A 25,605-nucleotide genomic window follows, 5' to 3' on the forward strand; every position below is an offset into this window, starting at 1 on the left:
CACAGGAAAGGGATGTGTCCGGACCAATTGATTTATACTTTGCTCATTTCAAAAGGAAAAACATGGAAAATTATTGCATCACTGCCGGGGAGTGTCTGTTAATATCCACCATATTCGAATGCCATTCATGCTGATGTAACCAGGGCACTAAGGCCCGGACATAAAGTGCATACCAGACAACGCCACTCTGGGCGTTTCACCCAGAGAATACCACATCAAACGTTTCAGAGAATACCCAACATCAGGTTTTTAAAAGGAGGGCGCAGAGACGTGAGTTTCCAGTTCAAACAAAAAGTACTTCTATTTGGATTCCGGGCAATGTATTTACTTCGAATGATTGACCTGCAGAATAAGACTTGAAAAGTTAAAATATATTTATTTTATTATAACAATGGTTAAAATTGATTACAAAAATTGTCTAGAAAGAGGTCAAGAGGCCATCAAAACAGACCCTGTTACCAGGTACAGCAGGAGGGTGCCAGTGGAGTCCACAGGAGGAGGGATTGAGTGAGGGGAAGGGAGGGGGTCAGAGGGTTTCACCACCACCAGTAAACTGAGGCACACCAGACTGCTTGCTTTCACACTGCAAGGCCGAAGCACATGTCACACTGCAAGGCAGAAGCACACAAAATTAATCAGGAACCACACAAAGCATGCACTAACCTATGGAACCCCAGGAACGAGGCCTGCACCCAGTGACCCAAACCACCTGCAGAACTATGGCCCTCCCAACCGTTGCTGTAGCTGGCAAGCAGAAATCTTTTAAAATGCTAAAGCCCTTGGGAATCACTAAAATCAGATTACAGAATGAAACAAAATAACCAAAACAAAATTAACAAAACGAAAAGGACAAAAACAGCAGTTGTAGAGCCTCTCCTCCACCAAGTACAGCAATCTAGGCCATGTGGAAGGCCACCCAATCGTCAGGCCCCTTATTCCTTGGCCTACGAGCTACGGAGACCAACCACATTCATGGTGCTGCACAAGGTGCATGGAGAATGGCTCATGTCACGGTAGCTCCTAACAAGACAGAGGGACAACATTAAACACTTAAAATGGTTTAAAACATAACATTAATGCACTATAGGCAGCCATACTGCCTTACCTCCACTAAACACAGCAACACTACGGCCAAATGAGAAGCCACTCCGTCATGCTCCTTGGTCCCCATCAGCGAGCCACAATGGCGTGTGATCGAGCCGAACACCACCACACCTCTCCATGTGCTGCTGTAAAGCGGGTGGAGAAGCCACCTCCAAGCACCTACAACGATGTCAGGAAAACACTAAAAATATGCCCAACCAACATCTACAAGGAATCATGGTAGAGTGCATACCTTGTCTGGCGTCAATCTCTCACACGCAGTGCAACAGGGTCAGGAAAGAGTGAGGCAAGCCTATCAGAAGCCGTGCAAGGCTCCCTTTTAAATGAGCTGCCAACCTAATAGTACGGTCAAGTGCCCACCTGTTCTGAATGGGGAAGATTAGGGGGCGTGGCGACATTAAAGGAGACAGCTCAACCCATCACAATGACAAAGACCTTTTTGAACTTGTCTCTTGGCCTTACAGGACTGTCATTTGTTACTGTTGTGTCAGCTAGCCCTCCTCTCCCTGTTCTCTCCACATACTCTCTCTCTGACTCTTGACAAGCTTCTCATCATTTATATGATTAATATACATTTTTCTGTAGCTGATTGTCGGTTTTTGAGGTGTCAGCCGGAGTTTAGTCTGACAATTTTGTGCACACAGGATAGTTACTGTTTTAGTAACCAGCCCTGGACCCCGACGACTTCAACAACTACCGCCCGATCTCCAACCTTCCTTTCCTTAGTAAAATCCTGGAAAGAGCAGTTGCCGCCCAACTCCACCAGTACATGTCCAACCATGAGCTCTATGAGCCCCTTCAATCTGGTTTCAGAATCCACCACAGCACAGAGACTGCTCTCATTAAAATCACTAACGACCTCCTCACTGCTGCTGACTCCGGCCACATCACCATTCTCATCCTCCTGGACCTCTCCGCAGCCTTCGATACAGTCTCTCACACCATTCTCCTCAACCGCCTTTCCAACCACCTGGGCCTCACCGGCACGGCCCTCGCCTGGTTTTCCTCCTACCTCTCCAACCGGCAACAGTTTGTCACAATAAATGAACACACCTCCACCCCTGCCCCAGTACACCACGGCGTGCCTCAAGGCTCCGTGCTTGGACCTCCCCTCTTCACCACCTACATGCTTCCCCTCGGCCAGATCATCCGCCACCATGGTCTAAACTTTCACTGCTATGCTGATGACGCAGCTATACATCTCCACAAAACCATCCACCCGCCTCCCCCCCCCCCAGGCCCTTGTCAACTGCCTCCATGAAATCAAATCCTGGATGTCATCCAATCTCCTCAAACTCAACAGTAAAAAGACCGAGCTCATGGTTGTGGCACCGGCGGCACTGCTCAGGAATGTTGGAGATCTCCTCCTCGACGTAGACGGCTGCTCCATCTCACCCTCCACTGAAGTCCGCAACCTGGGCGTCATCCTCGACTCCACTCTCTCCTTCCACTCCCACATCAAAACCATCACCAAATCTGCCTTCTACCACCTCAGAAACATCTCCCGACTCCGGCCATCACTCTCTGATTCCGTTGCTGAAACCCTCATCCACGCCTTCATCACCTCCCGCCTGGACTACTGTAACGGAGTCCTGTTCGGGGTTCCCAACAAAACCCTGGACAGGCTCCAATATGTACAAAACTCAGCTGCCAGGGTTCTGACCCATACCAAACCCTGGCAGCACATCACTCCCACCCTCATCCACCTCCACTGGCTCCCGGTCAAGTCCCGTATCTTGTACAAAATCCAACTCCTCACTTACAAATCCCTCCACGCCCTCGCCCCCCAGTACCTGTCTGACCTCCTGCAACCCTACACCCCGTCCCGGAACCTGAGGTCCTCCAACTCGGGTCTCCTCTCCATCCCCCACTTCCGCCTGCGGACCTTTGGGGCCAGAGCCTTCAGCGTGGCTGCCCCCACCCTTTGGAACTCTCTCCCAGCCGAAATCCGCAACGCCGCATCACTGGCTACCTTCAAAACTCTACTCAAAACTCACCTGTTCAACACAGCCTTCCACAACTAGTCTCTTCTGTTCTTTGTTGTTCTTTGTTGTCATCTATGTGTGTCCATCATCTTTTTGTGCTCTGTGAAGCGGCCTTGGGTTCCTTGAAAGGCGCTATATAAATCCAAGCTATTATTATTATTATTATAACAGGAAGTGAGCTGGGGTTCAATTTAGAATGTTTTTGTTGTCAAGTTAAAACTGTATCTACACTACCTCAATGCCCACTCTGTCACTGCAGAAAACGAGGGAGAGATTGCACTGAGTGTGGATCAATTTCCTTTTTACAACAACTTACATGTTTACTGACTGCGGTCATTTCATGGTGTACATACTACATAACAGATGTGGAGGCAGTGACATTGTCACCATAAAGGTTTCCAAACAGGACAGTGATAAGGGTTATGTTTGACATTTCACAGTGATTCCATCGACTGATTGAATCTTTCTCATTCCCACCGTGTTCTGCTCCCATCTAACTGTCCACACAAACACACAGCCCACAAAAATCCAATTTCTTTGATTTTTCACGTGAAAATTCAACCATATTGTCTTCAGCAAATTAGTCTCGCTTGCCAGACTTCCCTCCCTTCCGGGAGAGAGTCTGGCAGTGCAGATCTCCACTCTGGACTTGCGGGGAAAATAAATGCTCTGTTTGGTTTAACCTAGTCTCGCTTGACAGACTCTCTCCCTACAACGGGGGATCCAATTGTTTTCAGCATGTAGCAACGAGCTAGCATTGTTGATGTTGTTTCACAGCGGCGCAGGCATTTGAGATCAACAGATTCGTCACGGAGGGAGCGGAAAGGGAATCCATATATGGTCACAGCTGGGCAGTCAGCCAATGGCAGAGCTTGCAGTGAGCGGAAAGGGATTTTCTTCTGCTGCCGACTGAAATGGTCGCCACCAATGGCAGAGCTTACCATGGATGTATTGGCTTATACCAGCAGCCTGTTAGCCTGGTAAACCAGCCGGTCACGTGAACTCACGTGACGGGAACGTTCTTTGTTCCCGTCTGGCCTAAAGCTTACACCCAGTGTTTGCAGTGGGCGGAAGTTGTGTACTTGTCCAGCTTCTCTCCCGGAAGGGAGGGAAGTCTGGCAAGCGAGACTATAACCAAATCTACAGTGTGCTTACATCGGCATGTACTAGCAAATTTCAACCAATAATATCATGACATGACAGCTATCAATGAATCTCCAACCGTCATTCTCCGGCAACTGTGCGATGCCGTACTGACACAGAGCTAACGTCAACTAGCTGATTTTCCTGCGGAGGGCAGCACAAACATGTATGGCCTCAATTCCAGTACAAAATAGTCGTCCTGACCCTCGTCTCCGCCTCCGGTAGCTCGAGGGGTACGCCGGTCTGCTCCGGTAAAGGGAGAGATGAAGGGCAGTTAGTCCTCCTCAACTGAACGTTTGCAAGGCTAGCATCCAACTCATCGCTGTCACAATAGAATAGTGCACCCACTTCTCAATGGTCCAATCAAACTCTGCAAACATTGTCCTGCCTCTCTAGCGGCCTGTTGTCCAATCAAATTCCTCCCAGTCGCTGGTCCCGCTCTTGTCCCGCCTACAATCAATGTTTCAATCAATGGGATTTCTATTCTACGCATTTCTGACGCCTCCTCTCATCATTGCAGGAGGAGTTTCATGATGGAGCCATATGCCAAACTTTAATCTTGTTTGTTCTATCATGTATCATCATCATAAATGTTTTGAACATTCATACTAGTCTCTCCTGATTTAAAAACCATCACAGATTTTTGAACAATCCCCTCTGCCCCTCCCATAAATTACAAATGTTTTGCGGTATCTGTCACCCTCTAGTGGTTGGAAAATCCATTGTGCAGCTTTAAAAGATGAGGGCACCACCACTGCACTGCAGTGTTGAGTCCCTGGCTGTGAGCTCAACAGTGGAATAAGTCAATTCATCCATGCCTCGAGAATAAAGCGAACCACCCAAAATGTATGGCCTACCTATGGTCGAGCTGAGCTGTCAGACCTCAGTAAACCAGGGGTCATTCTTGTTTTTCTCAAGTTATCAGACATGACATCATGCACAGCCCCTATAGTCCGTGACAGAGTTTATCTGTCTGAACTCTGAGACAGGGATGATGAGGAGGATGATAAAATTAGTTTACACAGCATACATATAGCATAGTTCTCATACTGCGCTACTCTCGCAGCAGATGTGGACATTTCATGGACTCTTAGTGAACTCGGTTCACTTCACAAACTTCACTTTTATTTTTAGTTTATCTTATTTATTTATTTAATTATTTGCATTTTGCATTTATTGGATAGGACAGTTAGCAGACAGAAGGTTAGGGGGAGAGATAGGGGATGACATGTGGCAAAGGGCTGTGGGTTGGATTCGAACCCGGGCCGGCCGCAGGAAAGACTAAGCCATTATGGTATATGCTCTACCAGGTGAGCCACTGGGCCGGGCGCACCTTCTCTGCATATTTTATACATGTATTTATTTTTGTAGGCTATTTATTTATAGATTAATATTCATTAAGCCATTTCTAATTGTGGATGATTATGCTGTCATAAACCATCACAACTCAAACAATTCTTTTTTATTTACACCAAACTTAAACATTAGAGAGGTAAACAAATTGTCATATACTCTTAGCCATTGCATGAAATGCTGAAACAATACATTTCAGAGAAAACCATAAATGACGTAACAGGACAGTGTCTGCAATATCACAGATTGGACCTTTAACCTAATGTCATTCTGACAGGATTTGGAATGACAACCCCCCATCCACCACCACGGGCAAAGTCCTGCTTGTTCTCTACGGTTTGCTAGGATGCTCAGCAACCATGCTCTTCTTCAATCTCTTCCTGGAGAGACTCGTCACATTTCTGGGCCTCCTCATATGCTGGTGCCACAGGAGGAGAACGCAACACGACGACACTGGTTTCTGCACAGCAGCAGGCCACACTCAGGGAGAGGAGGACATGAGGCAACGAAGGTGGGAGAAACAAGGAGTCACACTCGTCCTCCTCGTTGCCGCCCTGGTGGTAGCGTGCGGAGCTGCCGCCCTCTACTCAGCCATGGAGGGCTGGAGCTACTCGGAGTCGCTGTACTTCTGCTTTGTGGCTTTTAGTACAGTGGGCTTTGGGGACTTTGTGAGCAGCCAGAGGGGGCACCGCGAAGGCAGCCAGCTATACCAGGTGGCCAACTGTCTGCTGATGCTCCTCGGAGTCTGTTGCACTTACCCTCTCTTTAACGCCATCTCTGTCACCATCGAGCAGGCTCTGAATTGGATGCTGAAGACATTGGCCTGTATGTACAGCAGTATCTGTCACTCTCCAGGCCCCAACTCAGACCACTGTTCAAACGCTGTTTCCCCCGGCCCACTCTGAGCCACACGTGTCTTTGTGAGGGAGGACGACACTCTGCAGAGAGAGCAGAGGCAAACCGTTTCCAGTTTGGGTCACAACATGCTGTGGGGTCCCTTAATTTGCTCCAAATGCTATTGGTAAATGCTTGTGTGATGAAGCTAAAGTGAAAACAGTATGCCAGAGAGACATACACAGAGGAATCACAGCAAGACATGTGCAGGGTAATTCTAGGGAGAATGTAGAGACTAATATGAGATATCTGTCCACACCACAACAACAACAACAACAACAACAACAAAAAGGGGGGGGGGGGGATTCAACTTGGTATTGTCTACTTTTGGTGACTGGATGACATCCGTAAGATGTCTCTGTGTTCTCCAATAGCCCAGGTTCAGTTTTAAATAGGATCGTAATTTATTTTTGATGGCCACTGTTTTAGATACATTGCACTGCCACTTTTATTGTGGGTATATCATCAATGTTTTGTGTAGGCCTATGTATTGTAATCATCATCAAGGATCCAACTCACCTGCACAACAGCCTGTTCAGCCTTCTGCCCCTTCTTCCCACAGGCCATAAGACTCCTCAACAAATAACAAATAACACACACACACACACACACACACACACACACACACCCTTGTACAAGTTTGGAGTGCAATATGACTGACTGATTGTAATATTGACTAAGTGCAATACTAAAAAATATTACATCTCACACCATTTATTTCATTGTAGCACCTTGCACTGCCATTGTTAGTGTTCTTCATTGTTGTTTTTCTCTTTTCAAATGTATACTATTATTGAATGTGTGTTTTTGTTCTTTTTAATATGTTTGATATTTATCACGTGTTGCTTTTTGCTTATATTTGATGTCCTGTGGAGCCTCCCGGCCTAAGAATTTCACATGAGTGTACTTGTACAACCGGAGTGACAATAAACATCTTGAAATGTATCTCAGTGCTGCCAATATCCTCCTCCTCAGTGGGAGAATTGTTTTTGAAAAATGTGAATAACAAAGCACTCCAACAGAGGGAGACATTGTCCTTTGTATAGCTGAACCCATATCTATCTGTCTGTCTATTTATCTATCTAGTCATTGCTGACTATAGATGAAATAACTATATTATACTATTCTATTCTGCAAAATGTTATTTTGCCTTACTAGATAGATCGATAGATAGATAGATAGATAGATATCATCCGGTTTACTTGAAACAATAAATTAGTGATGGAAATAACAGTATTTAGTAGGCTAAGTAATAATAGTAAGTAAAATGCACTTCTACTCAACATCTGCACCGTAGAATCTGCACGTGTGTGTGTGCCTGCGTGCGTGTGACAGACAGACAGATCAGACAGACAGACAAGTGTGTGTGTGTGTGTGTGTGTGTGTGAGAGAGAGAGAGAGAGAGCGAGAGAGCGAGAGAGCGAGAGAGAGAGAGAGAGAGAGATAGATACTTTCAGTGTGTGGTATTTTTGCGCGCTTCTTCCAGTGCACCAAGAAGCAGGGTTTTGCATTTTGTTAAACGGCGGATGGACTTGCAGGATCATAAGTGCAAGTACAGTAACGAACATATTGTAGCGAATCGGTGTTACACGTATTGTGGGGTTTCCGTGTGTTAACTAGGAACTGATATGTGTGGGTGTGTTCCTAGGGGGAAGGGGATATATGTGACCAGCGGCCGGGGCGGAAGGCAGTCAGGCCATGTGGGCGAGCTGACCGGTGGTTGCATGAAGAGCTAGCAGCGAAGCTAGCGGCTAGGATCTGTTGTGAAGCCAGAGAATAAAAGCCTGTACCAACTTCAAGTCTCCGGTTCCTTGTAACGAATACCCGATCCGTTACAATATTAATAAGTTAATACGGTGCCATATGTGCACTGTGCAGTGTAGTAGATAACGCATTGACGGCTGCGTGGAAGGCTATCGCGGAGCTGTTCAATAAACGAATATAAGACTTCCGGTTTAAGACTTCCCTGTCTGCTCTATAATTGTGCTAGTCTCTTAGAACAGACGAGTTGGCTTCCGCAATTTTCATATGCTTCCGCCATGTGCTGCATTCGCCGGATGTAGATGAGACAGTCTGTTTTAAGAGACTATAATTGTGCAGAATCGTTCTTTTACTTTTAAATATTTTGAAAAATCTCACCGGAACTTCTTATATTCGCTAACAGTACACAGCTACCAGCCAAGAGCTGAGCGAGTGGGCGGGGGTGTTAATGACGTAGCCACCATGCGAATGCGGCGCGCGAACCCAGCAAAGCATAGACTGGTCTCTGGTAGTCTAGTACTTTTCTTTTTGTTACTGAAGACACTAACAACGACGAACGACAATGGCTGTAGCGAACTACTGGTGGAGAGACCACGAGATCCGTGAACTGCTGGCCATAATATCGGAGGCTGAAATAGGCCGATTGAATAGGCAGATTGAAGGAACGGCGAGGCGGGACTCGCGTGTTTGTCACGGTACGTGCACATCATGAAGCGCTCGGCGGCTTGCCTCCTGAAAAAGCCGCTTTGACGCTGCATCTTGATAGGCTGTCTTGCTCTATTTCCGTGTCTGATTGGTCCATTTGCCTCGCGCCCCCTGCCGCTGGAACCGCCCACAGCGTTTCACTGTCGCAGACTAGAGGCGGCTTGTCTCCGAGCAGCTTCACGCTCGCGGGGCGGGACTAGGGCGGGACCTTTCGTTGAAGCTACCCAATGACAGCTCTTCCTACACATTTCCTCCCCCCAGCCTCCTGTGTACAACGTTTCTACAGGCTACAGCTCCAAGCTGGAAGCTGGTTTGCACGCCCACAAAACGCTGCGACACAGCGGAAAAGCGAATTTGCCATTGTAGATGTGCACGTACCGTTATGAGCAGATGACGAGGCGGCTCTGTGAGCGCGGCGTGCACCGCACCAAACAACAGGTCAACAACAAGCTGAAGTCGCTGAAGAAGCAATACCACCAGATTGTCGACCACAACAACCAAAGTGGTAGAGATCGCAAAACGTGGCCATATTTCAGCTGGTGTGAGCAGGGCCGTAACCAGGGTTCCGAAATAGGGGAGGTCCAGCAAGGGGAGGCGGAAAAAAAATTGAGTTCCCCCCCCCCCTTTTTTAGCCATATTTAGAGTAATATATCATTTTAAATCAACATTAGGATTATACTGTTGTGATGTCATTATTCAGTATATTCTCTTTCATGTCACCACCTGCTCAGCTCTCCTGTCAACATAATTGTAACTAACAAACACAAACTGTTTTAGCCAAATTCATATCAAAATGACACCTACAAACACAGGTACACAACCCAAGCCGTACACAACACACAAAGTCATCATCGATAATAAAAAAAACATACAGAGGGACATTTATTTATTCCTGATAGGAACGATTGAAAAATAAAATAAAATATATTATGTTGTTTTTAACTTTACACCACCTCTTTTTGTTACTTATTGGGTCATGAAACTGAAACCATGCATATAGCCACCTGCATACCTGACTTCGGGAGCTTGGCAATTGGCATCATGCATGATTACAATGAGATGCACCCACTTTAAACCTGAATAAAGTAATAAAACCACTAGTAAACCAGTAGGCGGCGCCTGGCCTGCTGTTCAGTGAGTGGCCTGGCCTGGCCTGGCCTGCAAAAAAAAAAAAAATTTTTTTTTTTTTTTTTTTTTTTGCAGGCTGAAATATTAGGGGAGGTCCGGACCTCCCCGTCCTCATAGCTAGTTACGGCCATGGGTGTGAGGCTATATGGGGGAGTAGTCATACGTGCGCGACATCGAGTGGCCTGTCAACCTCCTCAAGTCCCCTGCCCCCCCAGGCCCAGACGAACTCGAGTGGACCAGGCACCGAGGAGCCAATTTCAACCGACGTGTCGATAAAAGACACATCGTTTTTATGTGGCCTTACAGGTAAGATACAATTCCACTTTTATTGCTCGTCACGTGTATTTATTCGTGTGATGTCCTCCTTACTACAAATGGGTAACTGCTAACAAATTTAATGCCAGCTGGCTCTGTAACTACTGTTGTTGTTGTTGTTGTTAGAGTCGGCGTGTACTAGCAGCACCCCGATGAAGAGGAGGAAGAAGAACCCTGAAAAGTTCTGGCCAGAGCTGTCCCGAGTGCTCAAGAAGATTCACAGAAATGACTTTGGACAACGAATGGAGGTAGTGTGTGTGTTTCTTTGTTATGGTATGTGTTTTTTTTTAAATCAGGGATACAAACTAGTCACCTTAGGTCAACTTTTCCATCCCAAAATAGGGTACTTACACTGAACAATTGCAACTGTCTAGACTTGCCCAATCACGTTTAAAAAAGAATCCTGTGAATACATTTTCTCAACTCTTTTGAGCCATCTGCCTCCCACCCTGTTCCTTCTTACTGTACCTGTATTATGTGTTAACCAGATCAACCTATACATATAGGCTACACAATTTCAGTCACTACATTTGTGGCAGTCTGGAGCAGCAGTCATTAAGTTGTCTATTTTCTATAATAGAAAGTGTTTCGAGTTTGGACATTTTTGGGGTCTTAAATTATATTTGTTGAGGTCTTAAAAAGTCTTAAAACGCATTAAATTTGACTTTAAAATGGTGCAAGAACCAGCTGTTAAAATAATGATTTTGTGCCTGCCGTGGTGCCTGCCTGTGTGAAATGCTTGGTTGTGGCCTATGGGCTTTATCATTATGTATTTAAAATTCTGTTAAATACAATTCTTTCATCAACAGGAATGGTGGGAAAAGCAGCAGGAGTATGAGCAGCAAGAGAAGAAACGGCTAGAGGAGCAGGAGGAACAGGACCACGCACAGGACCGGGCCTTTGGCAGGACAAGCGCTTGGTGGGACAACTTTGCGAATGGCGTGTGCACGATGCACGTGTGGTTGCCCGTTGACCATCACACTGCCACCTAGCGACCTGGCATGTACATTACGGCGTTTTAAAAATTCAACAGCGCTCATGTAAACGGGGAGAAGCTGTGAAGGAAACGCTATTGTGTCGTTTCTTCCAGAAACTGTCCTCATGTAAAGCGCCCCTTATTCTTGAGGTGGTCCGGGAATTCGCCCCCCAGCACCCCGTTGTGATGGTATTGATCCTACAATACTTACTCACACAGTATCGGCAACGCAGAAATGTGCGGAACTGGAAATGTACGTGATAGCCTACGTGCAAGCAGAAGAAGATGCGAAGAAGAGATACTTCTTGCACAAAGAGTCCAGCGGAGAAAGATTGTTGCAGCGATTGCATTCTGTGCGCTGCAGCGTGAGAGAGCGATGGGCGCAGCCAAAGAGTTGAAGAAACAGAGAACATGCATCCATGTAGCGATGGAAGGACATTGATATCTGCACAAATGTGACTGTGCAAGTCGCCATTTCTATCCTGCACATGGCCTAAAAGCAGGTTGACTGCTGCAGAATCAGTGTTTTGCCTTCTGATAATATTCTTTTTATTTTTCTTATATTTCAATTTTGTGTTGACTGTTTTATATGTTGCTGAGGCGTCTTGGCCAGGTCATCCTTGTAAATGAGAATTGGTTCTCAGGTGATTTTACCCGGTTAAATAAAAGTAAAATATGAATCCATCCAATTATCCAATTTCGTCTGCTTTTTATACACGACTGTGAGATAAACCCCCCAAATGTATTCATATTTATACCAGTCCAGTGTTTGTCAGATCCAGAGTCGTGTTTACTGTATATTATAGGGTGCATAATACATCATAACTGCACAGTTGTTTCTCTTGCATTCTGTATTCTGAGTACCGGTATTTGAACTTTCTTCAATGCAGGGATGCTAATTAGTCACCTTTAGGTGACAGTCTGAGTCACATTTTTTTTATCTCAAAATAGGAGGATTTCAGAGTGGTTTTATGTCGGTTATTTATTTATTGTTGTAAGGAAGTTGTTGAGTTCCCGTCTCTAACCATCATTGTGTGTAAGAGAGGGCAATTTACACCATTCAGTCCTGGACATAATGTGTCTCAATGTAGCTGATGGCCAATAACAGCCACCATCAGGGTATTGTGATACAAATAGGATAATTAACCACCATGTACAGGGCAATTTCATCTTTTTGTCCTGGACGTCTGTGTCTCAATGTAGCTGATGGCCCATAACAGGTTGTCTGCAAAACCACCATCAGGGTATTGTGATACAAAGAAAATCCAAGAACTCTTGTGAACTCTATTGTGATACAAAGGCGACAATTAACCACCATGTACAGGGCCATTTAAAACATTTTGTCCTGGATGTCTGTGTCTCTGTAGCTGATGGCCAATTAACTGGTTCTCCACGAAAACAACCATCAGGGTATTGTGACACAATAGACTCAAGAAAAGAAAATCCAGGAACTCTTGCTTGATATTTGTCCTTAGGTGCAGACAACCATGGGAAAAAAACTAAGGTCTTCAAGTGAAATATTTACCTGTTGCCTTTTCCTTGCAGCACAAGTTTCCCTTGAACAAAAAGTGTGTTGTATATAAAAAAGCATTGCTGTAAACAATATCAATATACATACAATACTGTGCCACATATACATTCTTCTGGGTTTTCTGCAGACTTATCCTGAGCAGTGTTGGGGGTAAACACATTACAAAGTAACGCATTACTGTTAACACATTACATTTGTCAGTAATGAGTAGTGTGTAAGGCATTAGAGTCCCTATAGTCTCGGCTCCCAGACGTCTGGTGAGCTGCGCCACCAAACGTCTGGGAATTTCACTGTCAGAAACTGTGTCTCCGAGCCCGGCGAGAACGGCCGGCAGCAGACACGCCTACATTTATTATTAGAATTTTATTTGGTAGCGGCAATGCAATGTTTCATAGTTCCAATATAGAGCAAGACACTGATGTGCTGCAAAGAGAGTTTATACCTGTTGTTTATTTTACAATAATGTTTCCTACGCGGAAGTGGTCCGCTTTCTACTGTGAAGTCATCAGCAGGCTCTGTAACGTTAGCCTTGGGAGTCGGGTTTATCACTGGGGGAAAGACCTCTAGCCGCCGGGGCCGGATGAAACACGTCCTATTAACAGGTTATGTTTGTTTCTAAGTGATTAATATGTTTCTCCGCAAACGCGGCGATGTTTTGCGAGACACGGGTTCTGCATGAGCGTCACTGCCCCCAGAAAGCAGGCCCGTCCACAACACTCATGATTGGTTCTCCGATGCAAGGCTTCCAACAGCGCCACCTAACGTTATGCAAAGATTTAAATAGTAATATTCTCAGTCTTTCAGGAGTGAAACGGATTAAGACTGAGGGCTGAGTCTAGAGTCCCTAAGGCCAGTAATCACATTACAGTTACAAACACTTAAGGCATTACTTGCATTACATAGGTTCTTCAATTATCTGCAGGATTATGGAAAGGGAAAACAACGTGCAGAGCTTTTTCATGCACTCAATTACGCAACACAACTAGATTGGATGGGCTGGAGGTACAGGGAGGAGTGAGATATTGTGTATATCCTTATTGGGATAGGGATGTGTGCTGATATGGGCATACTCTATGTAAGGTTTCATGTTATATTGTTGACTGGCAATTAGGTGGCAATGCACCTCAGCCAATGTTGCTGAGTAACGCAAAAGTATTGTAACGAGTAGTAGTGTAAGAAATTACTTTCTCCAGGGAGTAAAGTAAAGTAAGGCATTACTTGTTTTTTTAAGTAATGTGTAAATAATATATTACTTTTTTGAGTAACACTGATCCTGAGTAGGGCTAGTTATGATGAGAAAGTGAATGTCGTGAGTGACTGGAATTTGATACGCGATAGGAATCAGGACTGAGGGAGTATTCCTAGATGTGCTGCATTGAGAAAACGTGGAATAACTACAAGTGTCCTCATTCACCTCTCATGATGTCCCTTTATGGAAGATGGAAGAATGTGACAGATTAAAAAAAGTAATACTGTGTTAAATGTCCCATCATAATTCAAAAGACCGTTCACAAACACAGTCCACAGCTTGAACCTCGGAGGCCAATAGAGGTCTATAAGGCACACACTCCTCTGAAGATTTTTCATTTTAACACAGAATGACAGAAATTCAAAATTGCATAAAAAAATAATTGTGGATTAGGATTCAGTCTTTTAGGATAAGCCAGTGAGTCTCTCACTCACTTCCCACAGCTTCTTGGCCACGGCGTCGTCGCGCCCCTTGACACCCACTTCACGCAGTGCACAGGAAGAGAAGTACCGTCCGCTGAAGGGCTCCAGGCCCTCCTGGAGGGCACAGTGCAGGGTGGTCTGAGAGCCCGCATCGGGGTCCAGGAACAAGAGCCTGGCCACGGGCCTCAAGAGGAGCTGCTGCCACAGGCTCATATGGCGACACAATTCTGTATAGACGACTCCTGTGGAAGAACATACATGATCTGGTGTATTTGATGGAAGGACAGAATAGACGTCTAATGCTGGCATTCTTCCATATACTGTATATACGGTATATATATATATATATAGTCTTAAATAAATGTCCATTTAAGTTAAGCAATATTGTGTCTCATTTGTTATTATTAAATTGTTGTATATTTTATCAGATGCAAAACAACATGATATCTGCATTATACATCTAATCGGCTGGCCATTGAAAAACCCATATTGGCATTATCTGACATAAGCTGACATTATCTACGCACAAAATGGATCAGATGTATCAGACAAAACGATCAGTTCCCAGTCAAAAACAGCAACGAAATGTAAGTAGCCCTCCAATATAGCCACCAAAAGGGCATGTTACATCAACTGAAATCCTATAAAGTTGACGACATGGTTTCAGTTTATAGTATATACTAAAGCATGGCGGTGACACTGACCTGGGTGGAGGCTGTAGCAGGTGACGCTGGTGCCCTCCAGCCTGTTGGCCAGCTCTCTGGTGAAGAGCACATTGCACAGTTTGCTGCTGCAGTAAGCTTTCAAGTTGTGCCAAGGGGACCGGCCCGACAACAAGTCCTTCTGGGAATCTAGCAGAGGAAAGTCAATGGTGCCAAAGCGGTGCAGCAGTGCAGCAACGTTAACCACGCGACTGGGGCCGCACTGCTGCAGCCGCTCCAGCAGAAGGTTGGTGAGCAGAAAGTGACCCAGGTGGTTGACCCCGAAGGCCATGCCAAAGCCATCCTCAGTGCGCCCGGGACCCATCACACCTGGATGGGAAAGTGGGGATTTGATTGGTGCTTGTATCACTTATGTGAAAGTGATGTGGCATTCGGTCATAGGGCAATAACCGTCAGAATGACTGGATCTAATTGGTTCAAATGTTTATACTATGATCGACATCACAGGTATAGGGTGCATGCAAGTAGTGCTAATCTCTAAGATTTCAGTTTTGTTCTCTTGGGTGACACCCATGGCGATGAGCGGTAATTGCAGGTGAGATCCCAACAGTGTTGCATAATTATGTGACATTAGTCGGTTTGTTGGGCCATAGTAACCACCCGTAATGCTAACAGAGACCAGAAAAAAGTAGCTTGTTATCCAACCTCACACAGAGTTGTCAGTAACCTACAGAGTGAGTCTATTGTGTTAGCTCCGCTCACCCTGTGAACCTACAGTAACCTACAGAGTGAGTCTATTGTGTTAGCTCCGCCCACCCCGTATCACCACAGACACCAAGTTAATAAATGCTGCAATACTGAAAATGTAAAGGCTTCCATCAATGGGCTATATGCTCAATCACCATTGTGTTAACACTCACTATCAGATAGATAGTGACTTAAAGGAACACTCCATCGATTTTCAACCAGCATATCATTACAAAATGAGTAGTATATCAGAAAACTGTAAACAGTTTTGCAGTCATTCATTTAGTTTGACAGTTATTGAGAGTTGATTCGAGTTAAGTTGCGGACCAGTGATGTCATCCATGCACAAATGATATACTACTGAGTTTGTAATAATACAAAGCTGGTTGAAAATCGGTGTTCTTTTAACAGACATTTATTTACATGAAAATGTTTGAGATTATAATTTGATTGCAAATATGTAGTAAAATGCTAGCATGCTTTATCATGTTCAACTTGACCACGAAAAAAAGAATATTGCGTGCTCTTTCAGCATGGTCACCTGCGTTGTTGATGAGCAGGTCCAGTCTGGGCTCAGTCTTCAGGAAGGTTTCAGCAAAGCAGCGGACAGACTTCAGACTGCCCAGATCGCACTGCATGAACACCACCTCACTGCTGCCACTCTCCTGAGGGACATTATGTTTGGATAAGAATGGCGGTGCAATAACTATATCTATTACAATTGCACAACAGTGACAAAAAAGCAATTGCTCAATATTGCAATTGCTATGAATTGTGATCAAATTAAATGTCAAATTATGTGGTCTGAGGTTTTTATAGGTGTTACTTTCAAAAGTTTTCATATGATATGATACCAGAAAGATTGCTGTTTGCCATATCTGTGTGCGCTAATCTTGTGTGCATAATTGCCTTGCTCATGCACTTGATAGCACCTGCTGCCACTTTAAATGACATGTACTTTGATCTGTCACCTGACCTCAGGTGGGCCAAACATCAGTCACTCAATTAATCATTGGGAGCTGAATTGTATATGTTGACCACAATGAATATTAAATGGCAATTGGATAATTACAAGGGCAGTAGATTAAATAGAATTAACTGTATAAAGGGGATGAGGGAATATTTTGATTGCTGCTAGTATTTTCCAGATCAAATTGTGCTATGCCTTGAACAGTATGTGGGTGGATGATAGCCTACATGTATGTTTTGCTGATGGTGGGTGGTGCAAACGTTTGCACCAACTCTGCACGAGAGTCTACCTCGACCCAATCCAGTATAATAAGTGGAGATGAAATGAGTATGTTTGTGGCTGTGTCTCTTACTCTTCGGATGTCAAAAACAGCCGCCTCGCCTCTCTCCTTGCTGCGGCAGGCTAGGATGACCCTGGCTCCTCTTCTGGCCAGATCCAGAGCTGTGGACTTGCCGATACCAGTGTTGCTCCCTGAAGAGGAACACAGCACACACACACACACACACACACACACACACACACGCACGCACACGCACACACACACACATGCACACACACACACACACACACACACACACACACACACACACACACACACACACACACACACACACACACACACACACACACACACACACACAGCACCTGTCAAGTGAAGCACTTACACAACTCTACTATGGAGATAAACTTAGGCCAAACTCCATTCAAAGTGCATTGAGTTCATGCTGCCTGGTTTATTTGAACACATAAAACAACAAATTGTTAGATTCTGCGGCTAAATAAAATCTCACCCCTATGAGGGTGCTTAAAAAACGGGTTCACATTGCTTTAACATGCGGACCAGTTGTAATTTCACTGGAGAAAGAGCTGCCTGGTCTATGGGATGTATGCTGAATTGAGGACTCTTAAAGGAGGACTTACCCCCTAGATATGTATTAGAACAGTGATTTGAAAATACCTATGGAAAAAACCAAGAAATGACATATGCTCTTGTCTATACTAGGCTCTTTGACTGTGTTCAAGTCCAGATTTTTTTTCGGAAATCGACGCCATTACAGTTTGCCTCCTGCCTCAAAAATAATTTATTTGAGAGGGGCAATATCTTTATAAATATCAACAATTAGCCAACGCTGGTGGCCTGTTTGGAAACAGCTTTGCTCAAAATGGTTTTAAGTTATATCAATTTGGTAATTCAGTGGCGAACTAGAAATTTAATTATTTTTCTGCATGTATCTCTATGGAAACTACGTTACGAGAGCAAAGTGACGTGGGCTCGTTACAGCAGCACACCGCACAATATGACAAACCCCCCGTTCTGGGGTAACACAATGCGAGATTTCTCTACGTCATTCCCTCGTCCAAGTTGCCATATAGTCCCTTTTTCATTTTAGTTTGGGGGCTTTTCGTGATTCTTGTTAAAAGTTGTGCAAAAGTTTCCTCTCAGCGCAGTGCAGGCTGCCTGCGCCTCCTCCCTCCTGCCAGACCCCGGCTGGCGAAACAGCCTGCTGCATGCATGGGGCGTTCTGTAACCTCACGGAGCAACAAACAAACACAGACAGAAATAGCTGTTGTGCGATTTTTCTGCTCAATACAGTATGAGATTGGGTACAGGATTGAGGGAATCCCGCATCTGTTTGCGAAGGTGCGACTGGACAGGACGCTTTTCACAGACGGGCACAGGGCTACTCAGGGCACAGCTGCAGATTTCTCCTCCTCCTCCTCCGCGCATTCAGTCTGTCCAAAATCAATACCGATATAATCTCAGTAGGAGGGATGCAGGGAAATATATGATAGCCGATGTGTTTAGAGAAGCTTTGTCACGTTGTCACGTCGTAGTATAGCGTTATATTTTACATGTGCGCTAAACTGCGACCATATTTGTTTGCGGAAATATCAGACTGCTCTCTCTCTGCTCTCAGAGCACAGAGAGCTCTGCTCTGCTGCGCGCGCCCGCGGAGCTTGGAGCTAGTGCATGAGGTTTACAGTACGACTCTCCCGCCTGCCTGGCTGGAGACAGCTGCTTCCAACTCAGACTGATAATATATACATCATCATTCGAGCTTATCCAGGTAAGATATTAATAAAGTAGTGACACATTCAGCGGGAAACTAACTATAATTAAGACATGTGCCAACTTTGACGACGTTTGGTTCAGTATTTTAAGAGCAAACTTCAATAAGAATAGGCTTGGAGTTCTGAGGAGCTGAAAGGGTACAGGGGGGTAGGGGAGTAATTATCTTGAAATCCCATAGTCTTTGGGAACACTGTGACGTCAGTGTGTTCCTAATCTCCCATTCATTTGAGAAAGAAAAAAAAAAGCAGTCTTTGACCCTTAGAGGGCGCTTATGCCAGATATGCTGCTGAAAAATGATACAAATGGTAAAATGGCAACAGTTTGGTGTCAAATGTGGAAATTCTGACCAGAATTCTTCACACATCACCCCCAAAGTCATATATATTGGTTAAAAGCTGAAAAAAAGTGTTTTGGAGGTAAGTTCTCCTTTAAGTTAGTTTATGCTTCAAAAGCCTTTGCGTGTCAACCATACAAAGTTAGCTTGCTAAAATGCAGGAAGTAACACAGGTCAGTCAGGTGCAAGAAGAACAGTGACTGCACCTGTGTTGCTTCCTGCATTTTAGACACACAATGGGCGAATTGGGTGGTAAGCATCAGTGGTGGTAAGTGAAAAAGGCTGCAGACCTGTCACTATGGCCGTTTTCCCCTTCAGCTTCACAGAGCTTGTACACCGCCCTCCTCTGAAGACGTTATAGTAAACTATAATATAAAAGGCAATCACTCCTGCCGCTAAAGAGAGCAACACCGACATAGCTGCACGGTGTCCTCGGATGTTTACAATCGTAACTTCCGTTATGAGGATAAACGTCAAGCTATCTCAAGCCAGTCAGACAGACAGAATAATAGCGGAAATTGGACAATTTTGATTTCAAAATAAAATATATTACATTTGTCACTATACAAAACAAGAATAGGCACTGGTGTACTGTCTGTAGGCGGTTTTCTGTTTCATTGTGAGGTTATGAGGTCACGCGATCACTATGGTTTACTGCCACAGACAGATCCCGTGTTGTTATTTACCCACACAATGGTTTTATTACGGAAACTCTAACAGGAAGTTATATTGTTTATTCTGGCTAACTTGACCTCTGTTAAACGTCATATCTGACAACTACATTTGCAGCACATGGCGGGAAGAAGATAATAATATAGCTGTGTGCTCATTGATATACATTGTTCTTCTTATCACATCATTAGAATCACCATTACAATTTATACGCGTATTTCGGACTACCATGCGGAAAGAAAGTACCGTATTTACGTTAACGAATACGTTGTTGTTAGCTAGCTAGTAGCACTTAACGCTAGCTAACAGTTAGCTGTTGATAGCCTTCAAGTAACGTTATCTCAAGGTAGGTTACACCAACATACAGATAGATTTGAACGTTAATTTAACTTTTAAGAAATTGGCATGACACGCAACTGACAGCCTTCTAATGTAACGCATATAACGTTACGTTAAATAGAAGACATTCTCGGTTAATTAGTGAACTTGAATTGCTCTAACGTTGACAGTTTCTTCGCTCACACTGTCGACCGCTTCTGTATTATGTTACGTCACCTAACGTTAATTTTGAAGTTATTAACGTTAGACATATTCAGCATCTAATCGTGCACATGTCTGTGGACCAGGGACGGATAAACATGGCTGCACCACCCACCGTGGAGTACACCATTGGAGGGGTGAAGATCCACTTCCCCTGCAAAGCTTACCCTTCCCAGCTGGCCATGATGAACTCAGTGAGCAAGCACCCTTACCAAACATATCTGTGTGTTATAAAACAGGGGGTTTTCAAAGTCTGAGAGTGTGGGCCTCCCCCCAGACAAGGCTTGGAAAAAGGAGACCCCTTATTATTCTTTATGCCTATGGGATCATGATTATGTTATTTGATCCCACAGACACTCAACAATTGAGCCAAGATAGCCTGATATAGCTGCTTGACATATTTCAGACTGCACCAAATACATCAAAAATGTACTACTGTATCTCTGAACTATCTCTTTACAAAGTCACACACATTTAGGCTTATTTTATGTGATCTCCTTTTAGTAACTAATGTAATGTTTTTTTCCACTTCCATGCAAAAAAAAAGTGAATACCAATGCTGTTCCAAAACCATGTATCTGTAGGCTGTATATATGCTTGTTTGTGTATCCTTTGTCTATTTTTGTGTGGTGGACAAATATGTATTGACTATTTGTGACAAGATGGCAGTCTGGGCTTCATCGTTAATGCCTAAGAAGACAATGCTGAGCAGTCAGGAAAAATGGAAAATAACAACTGCAAACTGCTTCACCAGAGAGCTAGCCTCGGTGGATGTGCATGTCTACTGGTCTACTGGTCTAATGCTAATGTTAACACTGTTCATCTTATTGTTGTCCCCCAAACCTTTGGTACTTTGCCTGCAGATTATACGGGGCCTGAAGAATGGACAGCACTGTCTGCTAGAGAGTCCTACAGGGAGTGGGAAGAGCTTGGCTCTGCTCTGCTCGGCCCTGGCCTGGCAGCAGGCTCAGTATGGTAGGTTTGCTTTGCTCTGACTGACACCAAAGGGAAATTCTCCGGTGAAGGCCCAGTAGGCCTATTGATTTTGTCAGGTAAATCGAAGCAAATTGCTTTAAGTGCACATATCAATTGGAGATTAAATAATTATGGTCTTTTACACTGACTTGGCTGTTTTCCCTGTTGTGTATTCTTTTGATTAAGATCGTATGTGTTACATCTATAATATATGTAATGTGTTTGTGATACTTGTAGTTATTTCTGTATTTCATTGTGTGATTACAGCTAAAGCCGAACAAGGAGGAAGCCCTCTGGAGGGCGAAAGCCCCTTGGAGGGTAAAACCTCTGCCGACTTTAAGAAGTCAGAAGAAGCCAGCACCCCCTGTCAGTGCAGCTGTCACAGCAAAGCCAGCTGCACCACAGCTGCAGCCAAACCCGATGTTGTGGACCTCACTATGTCAGCTGAGAAAGAACTGGCACCGCCACCACCTCCAGCATCGGAACCTAGTAAGTACTGTATCTTTCAGTCCATCCATAGTTTTTACTATAGTAGCAATATAATTATAATGATACAATTAGCCTAACCTGCACTTGTTTTCCTTTAGCACAACGGCACCTTGATAATTAGAATTTGACAATTGACAAAAACAGAGCAGGCGGAGGCTAACTTTAGATGACTTTCTCCTGTGTGGTAGGTCTTTTCAGACATGCCAGGCGCTCTATACCTGCTCTATAAATGATCATAGTCGTAACTTTATAGCCTAGCTTAAGTTAGTGTTTGCCAATACATTGCGATGGCTCATACTTTCCTGTCATCCAGAGAGCTCTGATGATCACAGCGCTTCTCACACACAGCGTAGCCCTGAGCTAACCAGCTAACCGAAGGAAAACACTGGACTGTATATTTCTGAAGAGTTAATTCATGCAGCGTACACTTCTTGTATATACTGTATATATTTTCAGGAATCCCTTCTTTCTTTCTTCTGGTTCTGATTCTGATGCATGCATGTAATCCATGCATGTTTTGTGTGTTGCGCCGCTTCCTCCGTTTCAGCATCCTTACCAGAGGAGTTTCAGCCAAAGAAGCAGTCGTTAGCCTCTCGCCTGTCTGAAAAGCTCCAGTCTTCCACGAACTCTGACTGTGAGAAAGATGACTTTCAACCAGATAGAAAACGTATTCGCACTCCCGCTGCTGAGGCCAAGGTAACTGTCTGTCTGTCTGTGTGCCTGCCTGCCTGCCTGTCTGTCTGTCTGTCTCTCTGTATTATGACTACTAAAACTGCCACCCCATGAATATAAATGCACACACCTTTGTACAGTAGTGTGGTCTAGTCCAAAACAGCAGCTACAACAATGTATGTATGTACCGTAAATTCCGGACTATAAGACGCACCGGTCTATAAGCCGCGGGACCAAAATTGACTATTTTTTTCTTCTATAAGCCGCACCGGTCTATAAGCCGCGGGTGTTTTGATGTTTAATTACCATATGAAAGGGTTCGTGCACAGAGAGGAATGTCGGGAAAGAGATGGCTGTTTGGGGAAGCTCCCATTTATTAACATTTCAACAAAACAAAACAAAAGTCAGGTCACTAATCCCCAGACAAAATCACACAACAATAGGCTATATGTGCAGCAAACCTGTAACCAGAGAAGTCAAGTCACTAATCCTCGTCTTCCTCTTCTTCCTGCGTACTGAAACCACCAAAGTCCTCATCTTCAGTGTCGGAAACGAACAGGTTCAGGGTGGCTTCGTCAACCACTCTCCTCTCTCCTTCATTGTCACTCAAAACCAACGAACTCCTCTTCGTCACTGTCGGCATCGAACAGCCTCTGAAGCCTCTGACGGCCCTCAGCGCCAGCTGTGGCGGCGTCATCCTCTTCATCCCGCAGCAGTCCAGCGTTTTGGAACCCGTTGGTGATTGTGGATGTTTTCACACTCCTATAATATTCCGTGCTGAGACAGTTCCTCCTGCTGCACCGTCCAACGCCTCACCATTGACTCATCGATGCCCAGGTTACGCGCGGCTGCTCTGTTTCCCTCTTTTAATGCGAGATTGACTGCTTTCAACTTGAAAGCTGCGTCGTGTGAATTTCTGCGTACCTTCCCCATGGTAAGTGAGAGTGTTGCTTCTACTGCTCGTTCTCATGCTGTCGAGAACGAGCAAAGCTTTTTTTTGGTGAAAGAATCCTCCAGGGCGCTTCTTGTTAACAGTCCGAGTGAGTGGCAGGTCGAACGTCAAAGGCACTTCATCCATATTTATGATCTGCTCCGGTTCGATGGAATATTCCTTGATCTTCCTTTGTGTGAATTCGCCGAAGTTTGTGATTTTCTCCTGGTAGTCGGGGGAGGGAGTTGATGGCCGAGTGGCCGTTTGCTTACCGTAATTACCAATTACCGTAAGTGGTCACGCACAGAGGGGATTGTCGGGAAAGAGATGGCTGTTTGAGGAAGCTCCCATTTACCGTATTACCGTAACATTTCAACAAAACAACATAACACAACACCACCGTTGTTTATTTTTACAGTGCACACAGTGTCCGCGGTGTGGTGAAAAGAGGGCAAGAGAGGAAATTAAAACAGAAGTGGATTTATAGTTAGAAAGAGTGCTAAAAAAGAGAGATTTTATTTGTATTTTTTTTTTTTTTTCTGAAAAAATCCATAGATAAGACGCACCGTTATATAAGCAGCAGGGGCCAAAAAACGGGAAAAAAGCCGCGGCTTATAGTCCGGAATTTACGGTATGTATGTTGTACAGGGCAATAAACGGCGGTGTGTGGAGAAGGGAGTGGTGTTCATCGATGACGAGGACGAGCCAGGGGTGGAGAGGAAGCAGTCAGGGCCTCCCAGTTGGACAATGGAGCAGAGCAGCCATCTTGCCAGCCTGCCCTCACCATGCTGCGTGAGTACTCTCCACACACGCATCGTGGACCAGTATTCATAATGTTCCCATCATGTCATATGCATTTCCTACCAGTAGGGTGTTTTACAACACACACAGCTCATTGGGCTGAGTGTGTTGTTGTTTAATTGTAATCAGCTGTTAAATTAGTTCAATCACCCGTTATTTTCCTACCACGATGGCCATACTATAACATTTGTAGGTTTACTGTTTTTTTTTGTCTGGCGTTGGCCTTAAAAAAATCTAACATATAAAAATGTCGAATATTGAAACAAAATATTGGCAAAACTCGTATTTATTGGTTGAACCGTGGTCTTGGTGGTCTCAGTGGTGTAGAAGGCTGGTAGTTTTGTTTTTATGATTACAATCCCAGTCTCCACATCAGCAGCGTCGTTGCCATTCAGTATCACCACTGGGTGGCAGTACACTCCACTCAATTGACAGAGGCTGTGGTTAAAGGTGAGCCTTTACAGAAAGCATACACACTGTGTGTGTGTGTGTGTGTGTGTGTGTGTGTGTGTGTGTGTGTGTGTGTGTGTGTGTGTGTGTGTGTGTGTGAAACAACTGTTGATGTTGTTGATAATGACAGTATGGAATCTGTGTCATGTTTATTGGCGATTAATTATTATTTGAAAGTTATTATTATTATTATTTATTTGTATAGACAGTGGGGGCAGTCCACCGTCCTTCAGTATATTCTATATTTATCCATGTATCCATTTATTTATCTAGAAATGTATCATAGTTGACAGACAGTGGTGCGATGTAGAAGACAGGTCTCAGGAAAATGCCATGAACTGACTGAGAAGGGTTTTCCCTGGCATTTTGGAAGGCTTAGGTGCTGTGTCGGGGGTTAGGGGTAGAAAATTGTACGTTCTTCCAAAAAAGAAGAAGGGGGAAAAAAAAAACAATTTCACATCATTTTGGACCATTATTATAATAATGACCATATCTGTGTACAAGGAAAAGATAATAAATAAGCAACCCCCAAAAAGCTTAAAGACAGACTGGAGACCAACATTGATTTGACATTAATTTGGCTTACGCACAGCACCTAAGCCAAATGAATGTCAAATCAATGTTGAATCACTTATAAGGGAAAGGGTAAACCCTGTTATTCACGTTGTGTGTTTTTGCTACACTCAACAGACTGAGCCAGCTGCGTGCTCCATGGCGGACCT

General features: G+C 44.5%; 2 protein-coding genes across 2 annotated transcripts in view; one reads left to right on the top strand and one right to left on the bottom strand.

Annotated features, from left to right (window-relative positions):
• Positions 1–14,441: 14,441 nt before the first annotated feature.
• dhrs13a.3 (dehydrogenase/reductase (SDR family) member 13a, duplicate 3) lies at positions 14,442–19,770 on the bottom strand (the record flags this gene model as incomplete). The annotated part of the gene is made up of 5 exons (XM_083636363.1): positions 14,442–14,808; positions 15,271–15,597; positions 16,517–16,640; positions 17,298–17,416; positions 19,644–19,770. 5 exons carry the CDS (start codon positions 19,768–19,770, stop codon positions 14,549–14,551), a joined length of 957 nt encoding a protein of 318 aa, XP_083492489.1. The 3' UTR covers positions 14,442–14,548.
• Positions 19,771–20,324: 554 nt separating this feature from the next.
• Positions 20,325–25,605, top strand: part of brip1 (BRCA1 interacting helicase 1) — a 63,942-nt gene continuing 58,661 nt past the window's right edge. Inside the window, exons 1-6 of the mRNA XM_083636810.1 lie at positions 20,325–20,371; positions 20,652–20,759; positions 21,429–21,540; positions 21,808–22,029; positions 22,577–22,725; positions 24,281–24,424. Coding sequence (XP_083492936.1) covers positions 20,664–20,759; positions 21,429–21,540; positions 21,808–22,029; positions 22,577–22,725; positions 24,281–24,424 — 723 coding nt within the window. The 5' untranslated portion in view covers positions 20,325–20,371; positions 20,652–20,663. The remainder of the gene's footprint in view (positions 20,372–20,651; positions 20,760–21,428; positions 21,541–21,807; positions 22,030–22,576; positions 22,726–24,280; positions 24,425–25,605) is intronic.

Source organism: Poromitra crassiceps (genome assembly GCF_964638095.1).
Source record: "Poromitra crassiceps genome assembly, chromosome: 5".
Classification (NCBI taxonomy): domain Eukaryota; kingdom Metazoa; phylum Chordata; class Actinopteri; order Beryciformes; family Melamphaidae; genus Poromitra; species Poromitra crassiceps.